This window comes from Cetorhinus maximus, chromosome 6, assembly GCF_964194155.1.
Source record: "Cetorhinus maximus chromosome 6, sCetMax3.hap1.1, whole genome shotgun sequence".
In the NCBI taxonomy this organism is placed as follows: domain Eukaryota; kingdom Metazoa; phylum Chordata; class Chondrichthyes; order Lamniformes; family Cetorhinidae; genus Cetorhinus; species Cetorhinus maximus.
Window position 1 is genome coordinate 2,814,006 of NC_135884.1, and position 14,665 is coordinate 2,828,670.

Genomic DNA, 14,665 nt, shown 5'->3' on the forward strand with positions numbered 1-14,665 from the left:
GCACGGGGTTAGATAGCAAGTAAAGCTCCCTCTACTCTGTCCCCATCAAACACTCCCAGGACAGGTACAACATGGGGTTTGATACAGAATAAAGCTCCCTCTACACTGTCCCCATCAAACACTCCCAGGACAGGTACAGCACGGGGTTAGATAGCAAGTAAAGCTCCCTCTACCCTGTCCCCATCAAACACTCCCAGGACAGGTACAGCACGGGGTTAGATAGCAAGTAAAGCTCCCTCTACTCTGTCCCCATCAAACACTCCCAGGACAGGTACAACATGGGGTTTGATACAGAATAAAGCTCCCTCTACACTGTCCCCATCAAACACTCCCAGGACAGGTACAGCACGGGGTTAGATACAGAGTAAAGCTCCCTCTACACTGTCCCCATCAAACACTCCCAGGACAGGTACAGCACGGGGTTAGATACAGAGTAAAGCTCCCTCTACACTGTCCCCATCAAACACTCCCAGGACAGGTACAACATGGCGTTTGATACAGAGTAAAGTTCGTTCTGCAATATCGAAAGTACCTCGGCTGTTAGCTCAGACAAGCTCCCCACTCTGTGCTGAGTGGCAGTCGCCAACATGTGGTTTCTGCTAATAACCTGTGTGGTTGGACTGTGGCTGTGTAAAAGCATTTCATGTGGTTTTGTAAAAAAAATGCAATATTTCCTTACAGAGAGTGATGAACCTGACCTGTATTTTCAGCATTTTCTTTCTCACGATCATTATCTTTGTTACTTATTCAGGGTCACAGATTGACTTTCAACATTCTGTGGACCAAACTGCTGAGCCCGAGAAGTCTGTAGTTTCAGGTAAATATAAGCTCCCTGTTCTCTCTGATGGCAAGTGTCATGAAGATTTGTCCTTAATACCTTAGATTTTATTGGGAATGACAAATTTGCATTATTATGGGGAAGGAGCTCTTTGATGGAGCTGGCCTGGCTCCCATGCTGTATCATTCTCTGTGAGTCATTTAATTACTAAGATTCTGCTTCAGTGTCAAAACTAGTCACAGGTGGGGAGGTGAGCACGTGTGCCACATGCTAGTGAGATCAAGAATAGGAGAATAGATTAGATCAGTGTGAGGCTGGAGGGAGGGATTTAGATTCCTGAGGTATCGAGACCAATTCTGGGGAAGATGGGACCTGTACAAGCTGGACAGGTTGCACCCCAGCAGGACCGGGACCAATATCCTCGCAGGGGTATTCACTAGAACTGTCGGGGAGGGTTTAAACTAGAACGGCAGGGGAATGGGAATATGAGTGGGGAGGCACAAGACGGGGAAACGAAGATAGAAATGAAACTCAGGAAAGTCGAAAGCAAAAGTGGAAGGCAGAGGAAACGAGGGCCAGCAGCAAGTAGGGTCAAAGTAGAAAAAAATGTTAAAAAGACAAGACTAAAGGCACTGTATCTGAATGCATGGAGCATTCACAATAAGGTAGGTGAATTAACAGTGCAAATAGATGTAAACAGGTATGATATGTTTGCGATTACAGAGACATGGCTGCAGGGTGACCAAGGCTCGGAACTGAATATCCCAGGGTATTCAATATTTAGGACAGACAGGCAAAAAGGAAATGGAGGAGGTGGGGCGGCGTTGTTAGTTAAGGATGAAATCAGTGCAATAGTGAGAGAGGACATTGGCTCAGAAAATCTAGATGTAGAGTCAGTCTGGTTGGAGCTAAGAAGCAACAAGGGGAGGAAAACATTAGTGGGAGTTGTCTATAGGCCTCCAAACTGTAGTGGTAAGGTAGGGGACAGTATTAAACAGGAAATTAGAGATGTGTGTAACAAGGGTGCTACAGTAATCATGGGTGACTTTAATCTACATATAAACTGGGCAAATCAAATTAGCGATAATACTGTAGTGGATGAATTCCTAGAGTGTGTACGAGATGGTTTTTTAGACCAGTATGTCAAGAAACCAACTAGGGAACAGGAGTATCCTAGATTTGGTATTGTTCCAAGACAAGGGTTTAATTAATAATCTTGTTGTGCAGGGTCCTTGAGGGAAGAGTGACCATAACATGATGGAATTCTTCATTAGGTTGGAAAGTGAAGTAGTCCAATCTGAAACCAGGGTTCTAAATCTAAAGGAAAACTACGAAGGTATGGGGTGTGAGTTGGCTAAGATAGATTGGGGAACTTCATTAAAAGGCATGACAATGGATAGGCAATGGTTAATATCTGAGGAACGAATGTCCGCATTGCTACAGTTACACATTCCTTTCTGGTGCAAAAACACAACAGGAAGAGCAGCCCAACCATGGCTAACAAAATAAATTAAGGGTAGTATTAGATCCAAAGAGGAGTCATATAAGGTTGCTAGAAAAAGTAGCAAGCCTAAGGATTGGGAGCAGTTTAGAATTCAGCAAAGGAGGACCAAGAGATTAATTAAGAGGGGAAAAATAGAATATGATAGTAAACTTACAAGGAACATAAAAGCAGACTGTAAAAGCTTCTACAAGTACTAAAAAGAAAAAGATCAGTGAAGACAAATGTAGGTCCCTTACAGTCTGAAACGGGATAATTTATAATAGAGAACAAGGAAATGGCAGAGCAATTAAACAACTACTTGAGGTCTGTCTTCACAGAAGAAGACACAAATAACTTCCCAGAAATACTAGGGAACCAAGGGCCGAGTGAGAAGGAGGAATCGAAGGAAATTAGCATTAATAAAAAAATAGTGCTGGAGAAACTAATGGGCCTGAAAGTTGATAAATCCCCAGGGCCTGATAATCTACATCCTAGGATACTAAAGAAGGTGACCATGGAAATAGTGGATGCGTTGGTTGTCATCTTCCAAAATTCTGTAGATTCTGGAACAGTCCCGGCAGATTGGAGGGTGGCAAATGTAATCCCACTATTTAAAAAAAGGAGGAAGGGAGAAAACAACGAATTACAGACCAAGTAGCCTAATATCAATAGTAGTGAAAGTACTGGAGACTACAATAAAAGATCTGATAACAGGACACTTAGAAAATATCAACGGGATTAGACAAAGTCAACATGGATTTATAAAAGGAAGATCATGTTTGACTAACTTTCTGGAGGTCTTTGAGGACGTCACTAATAGAATAGATAAGGGAGAACCGGTAGATGTGGTGTATTTGGATTTTCAGAAAGTTTTTGATAAAGTCCCACAGAAGAGGTTAGTCAGCAAAATTAAAGCAGATGGAATTGGGGGTAATATATTGGCATGGATTGAGAATTGGTTGGTGGATAGGAAACAGAGAGCAGGAATAAATGGGTCTCTTTCGGAGTGGCAGGTGGTGACTAGTGGGGTACCGCAGGGATCAGTGCTTGGGCCCCAGCTATTCACAAATATATCAATGATTTGGATGAAGGAACCAAATGTAATATTTCCAAGTTTGCTGACGACACAAGACTAGCTGGGAATGTGAGTGGTGAGGAGGATGTAAAGAGGCTTCAAGGTGATTTAGACAAGTTGAGTGAGTGGGCAAATACATAACAAAAACAGAATTACCTGGAAAAACTCAGCAGGTCTGGCAGCATCGGTGGAGAAGAAATCAGTCAACGTTTCGCGTCTTCATGACCCTTCGGCAGAACAAATACATGACAGTTGCAGTATAATGTGGATAAGTGTGAAATTATCCACTTTGGTAGGAAAAACAGAATGGCAAGGTATTATTTAAATGATGATAGATTGGGGAATGTTGATGTACAAAGAGACCTGGGTGTCCTTGTACACCAATCACTGAAAGCAAGCATGCAGTTAGGAAGGCAAATGGTATGTTGGCCTCCATTGCGAGAGGACTTGAGTACAGGAACAAGAATGTCTTGCTGCAGCTGTACAGGGCCTTGGTGAGACCACACCTGGAGTATCGCCTGCAGTTTTGGTCTCCCTACCTAAGAAAGGATATACTTGCCATAGAGGGAGTGCAGCGAAGGTTCACCAGACTGATTCCTGGGATGGCAGGATTGTCATATGCGGAGAGATTGGGTCGACTAGACCTATATTCACTGGAGTTTAGAAGAATGAGAGGGGATCTCATTAAAATGTATGAAGTTCTGACGGGACTGGGCAGACTGGAGGCAGGGATGATGTTTCCTCTAGCTGGGGGGGGTCTAGAACAAGGGGTCACAGTTTCAGGATATGGGGCAGGCCACTTAAGACTGAAATGAGCAGAAACATCTTCACTCAGAGGGTGGTGAACCTGTGGAATTCTCTACCACAGAGGCTGTGGAAGCCAAGTCACTGAATATATTTAAGAAGAAAATAGAATAGATTTCTAGACTCCAAAAGCGTCAAGGGATATGGGGAGAGAGCGGTAATATGGCATTGAGATAGAGGATCAGCCATGATCATATTGAATGACGGAGCAGGCTCGAAGGGCCAAATGGCCCACCCCTCCTATTTTCTATGTTTCTGTAATGGCTGTCGGCAAAATTGCATTCAATATATTATAATTTCAGAATGAAAATCATGATTGAAATTTCCACTTATCAGTATGTTTCTTTTATTCTTTCATTGGATGTAGGTGTCACTGGTAATGTCAGTATTTGTTGCCCATCCCTAATTGCCCTTGAGAAGGTGATAATGAGCCACCTTCTTCAGCTACTGCAGTCCGTGAAATGTAGGTACACCCACAGTGCTGTTAGGAAGGACATTCCAGGATTTTGACCCAGCAACAATGAAGGAACGGTGATATATTTCCATGTCAGGATGGTGTGTGACTTGGAGGAGAACTGGCACATTGTGCTGTTCCCATGCGTCTGCTCTCCTTGTCCTTCTAGGTGGTAGAGGTCACAGGTTTAGAAGGTGCTGTCGAAGAAGCCTTGGTGAGTTCCTGCAGTGTATCTTGTAAATGGTACACACTACTGCTGCTGTGGTGGTGGAGCGACTAAATGGTTAAGGTGGTGCGTGGGTGTCAGCCAAGCGGGCTGCTTTGTCCTGGATAGTGTTCAGTTACTTGAGTGTTGTTGGAGCTGCACTTATCCCGGCAAGTGGGGAGTATTCCATCACACTCCTGACTTGTGCCTTGTCAATGGTGGACAGGCTTTGGGGAGTCAGAAGGTGAGTTACTCACTGCAGAATTCCCAGCCTCTGACCTGCTCTTGTAGCCACAGTATTTATATGGCTAGTCAAATTCAGTTTCTAGACAATGGTAACCCCCAGGATGTTGATAGTGGGCGATTCAGCGATGGTAATGCCATTGAACATCAAGGGCCGATGGTTGGATTCTGTCTTGTTGGAGATGGTCATTGCCTGACACTCGTGAGGCGCGAATGTTACATGTCACTTATCAGCCCAAGCCTTAATGTTGCTATTGAGGAACAGAAAATTAGGCACGCAATCATGATGATTTGGATTTTCTTCCAATATTTTGATTATACTTTCAGTGCAAAGAGGCAGCTCAGCACAAGAAAACTGAGGAGGAACCTAATGCTCACCTTGAGGCAAGTTTGGAGGTGGGGCGGGCATTTAATCGGTGGGGACAGAGGCACGTGGTGACCCTACTGCCCTCCTGCATCTGCCCCGAGTAAGCCCAGGTCAGGAAGACGCATGGACAGCTTTCCGGCTCTGTCACCAACGGAGGCCCTTATGTGGGTAATTCAGGTTCACCAAAGGGCCTGGTCCTATTGCTGCTTGTAACCACCCAGCAGTGGCTGGGGGACATGTCAAACGAAAAGCCTGAAAAATATACCCTGTTGGGGGGTTGTCTGCTGGCTCCCTGGGGTCCCTCGGCCAAAGACGCTCAGTGTCTGATCAAGAGACCCGGCATCAGGAGTGGGGAGACCCCACTGAAAGCCACCTCTGCCCTTGCTGCTGATCCACCTCCCTCTTCCCACCTTCTCATCCACCATCACTCACCTGTATCTGGGACCCACACTCATCCTGGGCCTCTGGCTAATGTATTATTAGCTGCAGCCACTGCCTCAGCCCCCACCCCCACCCCCACCCCCACCGCAAACTGGTGATGGCAGCAGCGGTGGCAATGAAGAGCTGCCAGCCTCTGAGTGACTGGTACCTCTGGGCAGGTGGGACCTCCGCCTCGGGGTTCCTGGATGCCAGGGACGTCTGCTGCTTCTGCCCAGTTGTGCGCCTGAGGTGAAGGATGCGGTGGGCCTTCCCGGAAAGAGGTGAGGTGGGGTCTCCAGTCAGCGGGCGAGACCCCTGTCGCCTACATTAATTTCTGCCCTTAGAACCCAAACTAACAAAAATTTGCAAATTCATGCAGGCATTGACGTTTTCTGTCTGACCTAAGGGACAGAAAACCTTCATGAGTGCTCCCCCCTTGTTCTACTGTATCATGTGACATGGACACTGCTTCACTGTTTTCCAAAACGTCATAATACTGAGTAACACTCCCTCCACACTGTCCCCATCAAACACTCCCAGGACAGGTACAGCACGGGGTTAGATACAGAGTAAAGCTCCCTCTACACTGTCCCAATCAAACACTCCCAGGACAGGTACCGCACGGGGTTAGATACAGAGTAAAGCTCTCTCTACACCGTCCCCATCAAACACTCCCAGGACAGGTACAGCACGGAGTTAGATACAGAGTAAAGCTCCCTCTATACTGTCCCCATCAAACACTCCCAGGGCAGGTACAGCCCGGGGTTAGATACAGAGTAAAGCTCCCTCTACACTGTCCCCATCAAACACTCCCAGGGCAGGTACAGCACGGGGTTAGATACAGAGTAAAGCTCCCTCTACACTGTCCCATCAAAGACTCCTGTCACTTTAAGAGACAGGTTAAGCTCTGTCTAACTTTCCAGCCCTGAACAAGCATCCTGACTGTACTTTTCCAGTTCCTGCAAAATGCCTCCTGAGGTCCCCTTGAACAAAACCCCCTGGGGGCCAAGGTAGAAGTCTGATATAGCCTACTTCAACAGATAGAGCACATTCATCCAATCAATTGACAACCTTGACCAAGTGGCATCTGTTGTTTACCCCAGACCCCACAATGGTGACGTGACTGGGAAGAAGACATCAAAGCTTGCGTTGATGATACTCCCAGTGCAGTACTTGGGGAGTGCTGCACCGCCAGAGGTGCCGTCTTTCATTTGAGACAGTGACCTGCAGCCCTGTCAGGTGGAAGTTACAGAAATCAAAGCCACTGTTTTCAAGAAGAGTCGAGTATTTTTCCCTGGTGTCCTGTCTGGTAGTCACCTCGCAATTCACATCATTGTTTGGACATTATCAGATTGGTGTTTGAGGGGGAGGCTGCTGCTGCAATTCCCTACATTATCACGGGATTCACTTCACTCTGGTGCTAAAGCGCTTGGGACATCCTGCGGCTGGGAAAGCTGCTGTAGAAATGCAAATTCTTTCTTTCATGGCTACAGAAGAAGGGATAGGGAAAAAAAAGGAACTTCAATAATGTTCCAACCAAAACAAAACAATTTTTATTCTTCTCTGCAGCATGTTCTATGATGCAGGATCATCGAGTAAATCCTTTCAAGATACCTCGGAATTGTGATATCTTCGTGCTTCGAGATATTGAGAGGGAGCGGAAGAAAAAGGTAACATTTTAATCTTTCCTGCAAGGCAAGTTCTTGCTAAACAATTTAGAAAACAATAAACTCTGGTATTGCTGGAGATATATCACAGATCAGTCAGCATTTCAACAGACAAGTGGAGGATTAGAATAAACATGTGGAAGTAGACCATTTGGTCCATTGATTCTGTGCTGCCTCTTTATTAGATCAATCCCAAATTTATCCCACTGCCCCACTCTCTCCCCATAGCCCTGTATCAATCCTCAAACAAATCACACTGCCCTGCTCTCCCCATAGCCCTGTATCAATCCCAAACTAATCCCACTGCCCCACTCTCTCCCCATAGCCCTGTATCAATCCAAAACTAATCCCACTACCTCGCGCTCTCCCCTTAGTCTTGTATCAATCCCCAAATTAATCCCACTGCCCAGCTCTCTCTCCTCAGCCCCTGTATCAATCCCAAATTGATTCCACTGCCCTGCTCTCTGCCAATACTGTCATGGACAGATGCATCTGGGACAGGTAGATTGATTAGGGGGAGGTCATGTATGTTTTTTCTTCTTGCTGGTTCTGTTACCACCTGTGGCAGACCCAGTCTAGCAGCTATATCCTTTAGGACTCGGCCAGCTTGGTCAGGAGTAGTGCTACCGAGCCACTCTTGGTGATGGATATTGAAGTCCCCCACCCAGAATACATTCGGAGTCTTTGCCACCCTCAGTGCTTCTTCCCAATGGTGTTCAACATGGAGGAGCACTGATTCATTAACCGAGGGAATGTGGTAGGTGGTAATCAGCAGGAGGTTTGACCTGATGCCATGAGACATCATGGAGTTTGGAGTCAAAGTTGAGGGCCCCCAGGGCCACTCCCTTCCGACTGTTCCCACTCTGGAACTGCCTCTGGTTAGTCTGTCCTCCCAACTTTAGCAGGGAAGGTGATGGAGAGATCTGGGATATTCTGGGTATGGGAGTAGAATGGGAAAGTGGAGTTGAGATAGAAGGTCAGCTATGATCTTTTTGACTGGTCTACTCCTGGCCCAATTTCTTATGAGCTTGCGAATGTTCTCCGGTGTCTAATTGGATAACTCTACCAAAGAACTGGCATTCGCATGAGGGGCTGAATGGCCTGTGACATTTAATGATTCTATGAATTGGCTCATGGGGCCTACAAAAGTCATGAATTAAATAATTAATTTCTCTTCCTCCCATCTTTCCATGCTCAAACATTTTGCTTCCGGTCTCCAGGAACAAAACGAACAAAAGAAACTCAAGATTCATGAGAAGGCCACATATGCAGCTCGCATTAATAGAAAATATGGCAGCCAACAAAAGCTGGTGGAAGAACCAGAGAAAGACGCAGAGGGAGAACATCAAGCCAATGTGAAAAAACTCTCTGCTCTCAAAAGTGACCCATCGTGGAAGGTCAAAGTCACAAGAGGTGCTGCCAATTCCTCCCAATTACATGAATTCTGTGCTTATAATTTTCAGGATCTGGTTCAAACACTACCAGGACAGGTACAGCATGGGGTTAGATACAGAGTAAAGCTCCCTCTACACTGTCCCCGTCAAACACTGCCAGGACAGCTACAGCGCGGGATTAGATACAGAGTAAAGCTCCCTCTACACTGTCCCCATCAAACACTCCCAGGACAGGTACAGCACGGGGTTAGATACAGAGTAAAGCTCCCTCTACACTGTCCCCATCAAACACTCCCAGGACAGGTACAGCACGGGGTTAGATAGAGAGTAAAGCTCCCTCTACACTGTCCCCATCAAACTCTCCCAGGACAGGTACAGCACGGGGTTAGATACAGAGTAAAGCTCCCTCTACACTGTCCCCATCAAACACTCCCAGGATAGGTACAGCACGGGGTTAGATACAAAGTAAAGCTCCCTCTACACCGTCCCCATCAAACACTCCCAGGGCAGGTACAGCGTGGGATTAGATACAGAGTAAAGCTCCCTCTACACTGTCCCCATCAAACACTCCCAGGACAGGTACAGCATGGGGTTTGATACAGAGTAAAGCTCCCTCTACACTGTCCCCATCAAACACTCCCAGGTGTTGGCGATCTGGAAGGATAGACTGGGGCAGGTTTTCAGAGTATATTCTGGTGAAGCAGAGAGAATGGGACAAAGAAACAATCCATTTGTGGAAACCAAGACTGTGCAGCAATATAGAGCCAGTCATGGATTTGAAAACAATCTTAACAATGACTTGTGGCTGCTTGTACAAGTTCCAAGAGGGATTGTGTTGCCTGGGGAATGTGACCCTGTGTTGGAGTCTGCCTTTTCAAAGGGAGTGCTCACATTTTGACTGCCCTTAAAACACCCTTCAGACAACCCAGAGTGCTCCATATCCAATGAATGTATGTTTACAGGACAGGGGGAAACAGCAGGGAGAGTGGGATTAATTGGATTGCTCTACAGAAGAGCAGGCATAGGCATGATTGGCTGAATGGCCTCCTCCTGTGCTGCACCATGGTCTGAAGTGTAGTTAATATATATTCAGGAGAGGCAGCTGGAGGTTTACAAAGAGCAGAACAGATTATGCAGTGAACTGAAGTAAAGTGAGATGTTAATTGGCCTCTCTCTCTCAATGTCTCTCCCTCTGTCTCTCTCTCACTTTGTTTTTCCACCCCTCTCTCTTTCTGTCTCTCTCTCTCTTGTTGTAGATCAGTTTATAATTTTCTTTCATTACAGATCGTCATGTTGAGAAAGAAACCTTGAATGATTATATTAGCAAGAAAAGAGAGATGTTTATCTTGCAGGTAACTTTCTAGTTATTATAGAAATAATAATATTTATTTTACTTGAAGGCTTCCTGCTCAGCCTCTGTTTTGTCTGTTTATTCTTTTCCATCTCTCACTCTTGACCCCTTGCCCTTGTCACCAGTTGTGACCATCTTCCATCTCTTGTTGTTGACATCTCTCTCTCCCTCTTTGTTGGCTCTTTAATCAATCATGCTTTGCTCTTGGTTCCTTGCAAACTACAACCATTCTTGTCCTACAGTATCTTCCCCTTCCAGGCATCTCCACTGCATTCAAATCAACACTCATCGTCCTCATAAAATGTTAAAGCACAGAAGGAGACCATTTGGCCCATCGTGTCTGTGCCAGCTTCTTGAAAGCTATCCAGTTGGTTCCACTCCCCTTGCTCTTCCCTTGTAGCCTTACCATTTTTTTTCCTGCTCAAGTATTTATCCAAATTCCATTTTGAAAGTTATTATTGCCGAATTGATAATCTTAAACTGGTTGTTAGTGTAATTCTTAACACACTCAGGATTGTTCATAAAGTGTTGTCCAATCACTGATTCACATCTAATGTTAGACACCATGGGCCGGATCTTTAGGTCGGCTAGCGGGGGGTTCAGGGGCCCACTCGCCGACGCGTAAAATGACCCCCGACGTCATCCCGAGTCATCTCCATTTTCAGGTCGGCGGGGGCGCAGCCGAATCAGCTGTGTGCCCACTGACCTGTCAATGGCCAACTGAGGCCATTTAAAAAGCCATTAACCTAATTGATGGACCTGCCCATCCAACCTGGCGGGCTTCAGAAAAAGCATGAAACCTCATCCACGGGCCGGATGAGGTTTCATGAGGGTTTTAAAATTTTTAATAAAGGTTTGAGTTTAAATGATGGACACGTCCCAACTCGTGTGACAGTGTCAGATGAGGGGACATGTCAGGGAAATTTTTCAAACATGTACGTTAAAAGTTTTAGTTCTGAGCCGGTCTCCCTGAGGCAGCACTTAGCCTCAGGGGGATCAGTGTGCTCTGTCGCGCACGTGTGGGAAAGAGCGCACTGTCGACTGAGGGAATCCACCCCCCACCCTGTCCACACAGGCAGCGCGTAGCACTTCCTGGCGGACGTCACGCTGGGCGGGCCTTAATTGGCCCGTGCACGTAAAATGGCGGCGCCCCCCCGCAATCAATTGGGGGCACAGATCGGAGGCACGCCCGCCCGCGCCAGCTCCTGCACTCCCCCCCCCCCCCCCCTCCAATGGGGGGAAAATTCTCCCCCACGTTCTGAGTTTTGAAAGCACAGGCCGGTTGAGTACGGTAAGCACTCTGCCTATTGCGGACAGCCAAAGCGAGGTGCTGTTTGATACAATCTGTGAGTCGTTGGGTACATATGGTCAACGTACCAGCATCACATAGGCAGCGAAATTCAGATCCCAGCAGATGTTGATAATGGGCAAGTCTGAAAATTGCCTTGATAGATCTCCTGACTTATTTTTTTTAGAAACCGTGGAGGTTAGTTACTGAACAAATTCACAGAGTCTGCTGATGAATTTTTAACACAAAGCATAAAACGTTTATTAAACAAGAAAAAGTGAACGATGCGACACTAGATTAAAAGACTGGAAAGATTTCAATACAAATATAAGTAAATAATTCAAATCATACTATTCCTTCAGCCCAGCTACACTGTTACAGCTATATACAAAGATAACACAACTTACAATGTTTATCTTACTCGCTAACATTCAGGGTCAGTACGCGGTACATGTGAATTAACTGGTGAACAGTGTTGGACACACCAGCCCCAAAACAAGTGACAGATGCCACCAAAGCAGATTCCATGGATTTCTCAGCAAGACTCCCAGACACTCGTCAGTGTGTGAGCCAAACAAGCTCACTGAAACTTCGTCTTTCACACGAGGGCTTCCAAACTCCACGTTCAAACTCGCCTGGAAATTCTCTCCCAAATGTCGCTCTCACTTGGAGGGATTCACCCCGAGGGTTTCAATCTCGCCTTCTGAGATGCTTTTCTCCTAGATCTCTGTATACACTCAAGCTTCGCCTTCCAAGCAAAAGTTCACATCTTTGACTGTGCCAGGGAGAACAGCACTGGGTACCTCTGCCCTTACGGCCCGCAGCATGGAGTCACCAACCTTTGGCTGCCCTCTTGCATCTTCTAGGCTTCTCTCGAACCCACTTTGCATCAAGTCTGCTCCCTGCAGCGCTCTCTCTCTAATTCTTTTCTTTAAATTAATTCATGGGATGTGGGTGTCGCTGGCTAGGCCAGCATTTATTGCCCATTGCCCTTGTTCAGAGGGCATTTAAGAGCCAACCACATTGTCTGTGGGTCTGGAGTCACATGTAGGCCAGACCAGGTAAGGATGGCAGATTTCCTGAAGGACATTGGTGAACCAGATTGGGTTTTACAACAATCGGCAATGCTTTCATGGTCATCATTAGACTTCAAATTCCACTATCTACCGTGGTGGGATTCAAACCTGGGTCCCCAGAGCATTTCCCTGGGTCTCTGGTTTACTAGTCCAGCGACAATATCACTATGCCATCACCTCCCCCATTCGAAGTCTCACGTTCTGCTCCTTTCTTTCAGCTTTGTTTAACAGGATTTATTCCTGATCTCTCTGTCCTTGTCCTTCACTTAGGACTGTCTTCTGGGATCTGTTTCTGTCCCACTCCCTTGTTTGGGACCTTCTCCCTGTCCTGCTCCCTGTGTCCTGCTACCTGGGACACCTCTGCAATGATGCTCCTCTTCAGATCACTTGAGATGCAGTTTCTACTTTTTCTCCTGCGCAGTTCCCAGGCTAAAGCTGTAAAAGCAATGAACTGTGCATGTGTGCAGGGCCAGTTCCCGGCCTGAAGGCGTGAAAGACACCAACTGCCCATGTGCAGCCCTTTCCCGGCTGACGCATGCGCAGAAGTCCTGAGGCCTGCTGGGAAATATAGTTCCCAAAACTCAAACCCCTGATTAAGGTGAGTTTTTTCTCTCTCTTGAGTCAGAAGAACACTACAGTGAAGATTTCTTTACAATGGCTTTACACTTTCTTTACAAGATCTTAACATCATAATCTTCTAACAAAAAGCTTATTTACATTGTATAGGAATAAACTTATCCTTTTGTTCCACAACTACACATGCCGTATCATATAATTACAAAGATTAACCAAAACAAAAGTCAACACATACAACAAGTAGGATTAACAGAATCTAAACATCATAGAATTATCATAACTCAATACTTCTTTTCTTCTTCCCAGTCTTTAACTCGGCAAAGAATGTCTCATTTAAGTCCACAGACCAAATGTCATTCTTTTTGTTTGCTGTAGGCATAATTCCATCATCAAGCTAATTTTCCAGACTCAAGTGTAGCAAATTCTCATTTGGAGACTATAAGGTCAAATGGCATAATTGTGCATTAACAAATCCTTTATCCTCTGATTAAAATCTCTTTTAGCCCTTTCAATGATGTTATTGAGATGCTTTTTATGCTCAGACAAATTTCATACTCCTGCTTGGTTTGATCTTTGAACATTTTAAGATCTTGTGGTTTCTCATGGATCATTTCAAATGGGTCTTATTTAATTCTCTTCGAGCAACATCAACCATTTCCTCCCTCTGGAGTTTTATGGTTCGTCCCAATACTTCAATCTGTTTCATAATTCACAAACCATATCATTCCACTCCTCTGCAGGTTTTAAATGGTCGTTTGTGGACAGTCCCTTTGCCTGGATTCTGGCTGCTGTACCTTGTGTGTCAACACTGGCAAGCATTTGTAATTCAGTGTCTCTGGACATTCACCCTTCCATACCAAACATTTCATCTTTCATTTTCTCCAAATTCCAATGAGGTTCAAGAATCTCATTGCTCTTTTCATGACAAAGTCCTAACAGTTCATTAGTCCTTGTTTTTAATTCTGCGTTCAACTAACTGTTCTGATTCACAGTAATTCCTTTATTTGTTCAAGGCATTTTTCGCTTCGTAGAGGCTTCTGATGCTTGAAGTTCATCAAGTTTTAACTGAAGATCTATCTTTGTTAAATTTACTTCTACAAATTTATCACTTAGACCTTTCAACTCCTGAGTCAAGTGTTATACTTCCTGTGACTGATGCTGAATTATTCTCACCAATTCTCGTTTTTCATTAGCAAACTCATCCTTTGCGTGTGAAAGTTGGTTCTTGGCACTGATCAGGTTTTCCTTCAAAGAATAAAACATTTATTAAACAAGAAAAGATGAACTATTTTACAATACTCCTTCACCCACAACTATACCTTTACGGATATATACAGATTCGTAAGGATCACACAAGTTACAAAAGCTATCTTAAACTCTAACACTCACAGTAAGTACACAGTCCATGTAAACCAATATGCGATTCAGACACGCCATTCTCTGAAACCAAGTAACAGATGCTATGGATCTCTCATCATCTCCCC

General features: G+C 45.3%; 1 protein-coding gene across 1 annotated transcript in view; it reads left to right on the forward strand.

The window, feature by feature from the left end:
* Positions 1-752: 752 nt before the first annotated feature.
* cfap100 (cilia and flagella associated protein 100) overlaps positions 753-14,665 on the forward strand; it is a 41,637-nt gene continuing 27,724 nt past the window's right edge. The window contains exons 1-4 of the mRNA XM_078543104.1: positions 753-817; positions 7,399-7,499; positions 8,717-8,909; positions 10,175-10,242. Coding sequence (XP_078399230.1) covers positions 7,407-7,499; positions 8,717-8,909; positions 10,175-10,242 — 354 coding nt within the window. The 5' untranslated portion in view covers positions 753-817; positions 7,399-7,406. The remainder of the gene's footprint in view (positions 818-7,398; positions 7,500-8,716; positions 8,910-10,174; positions 10,243-14,665) is intronic.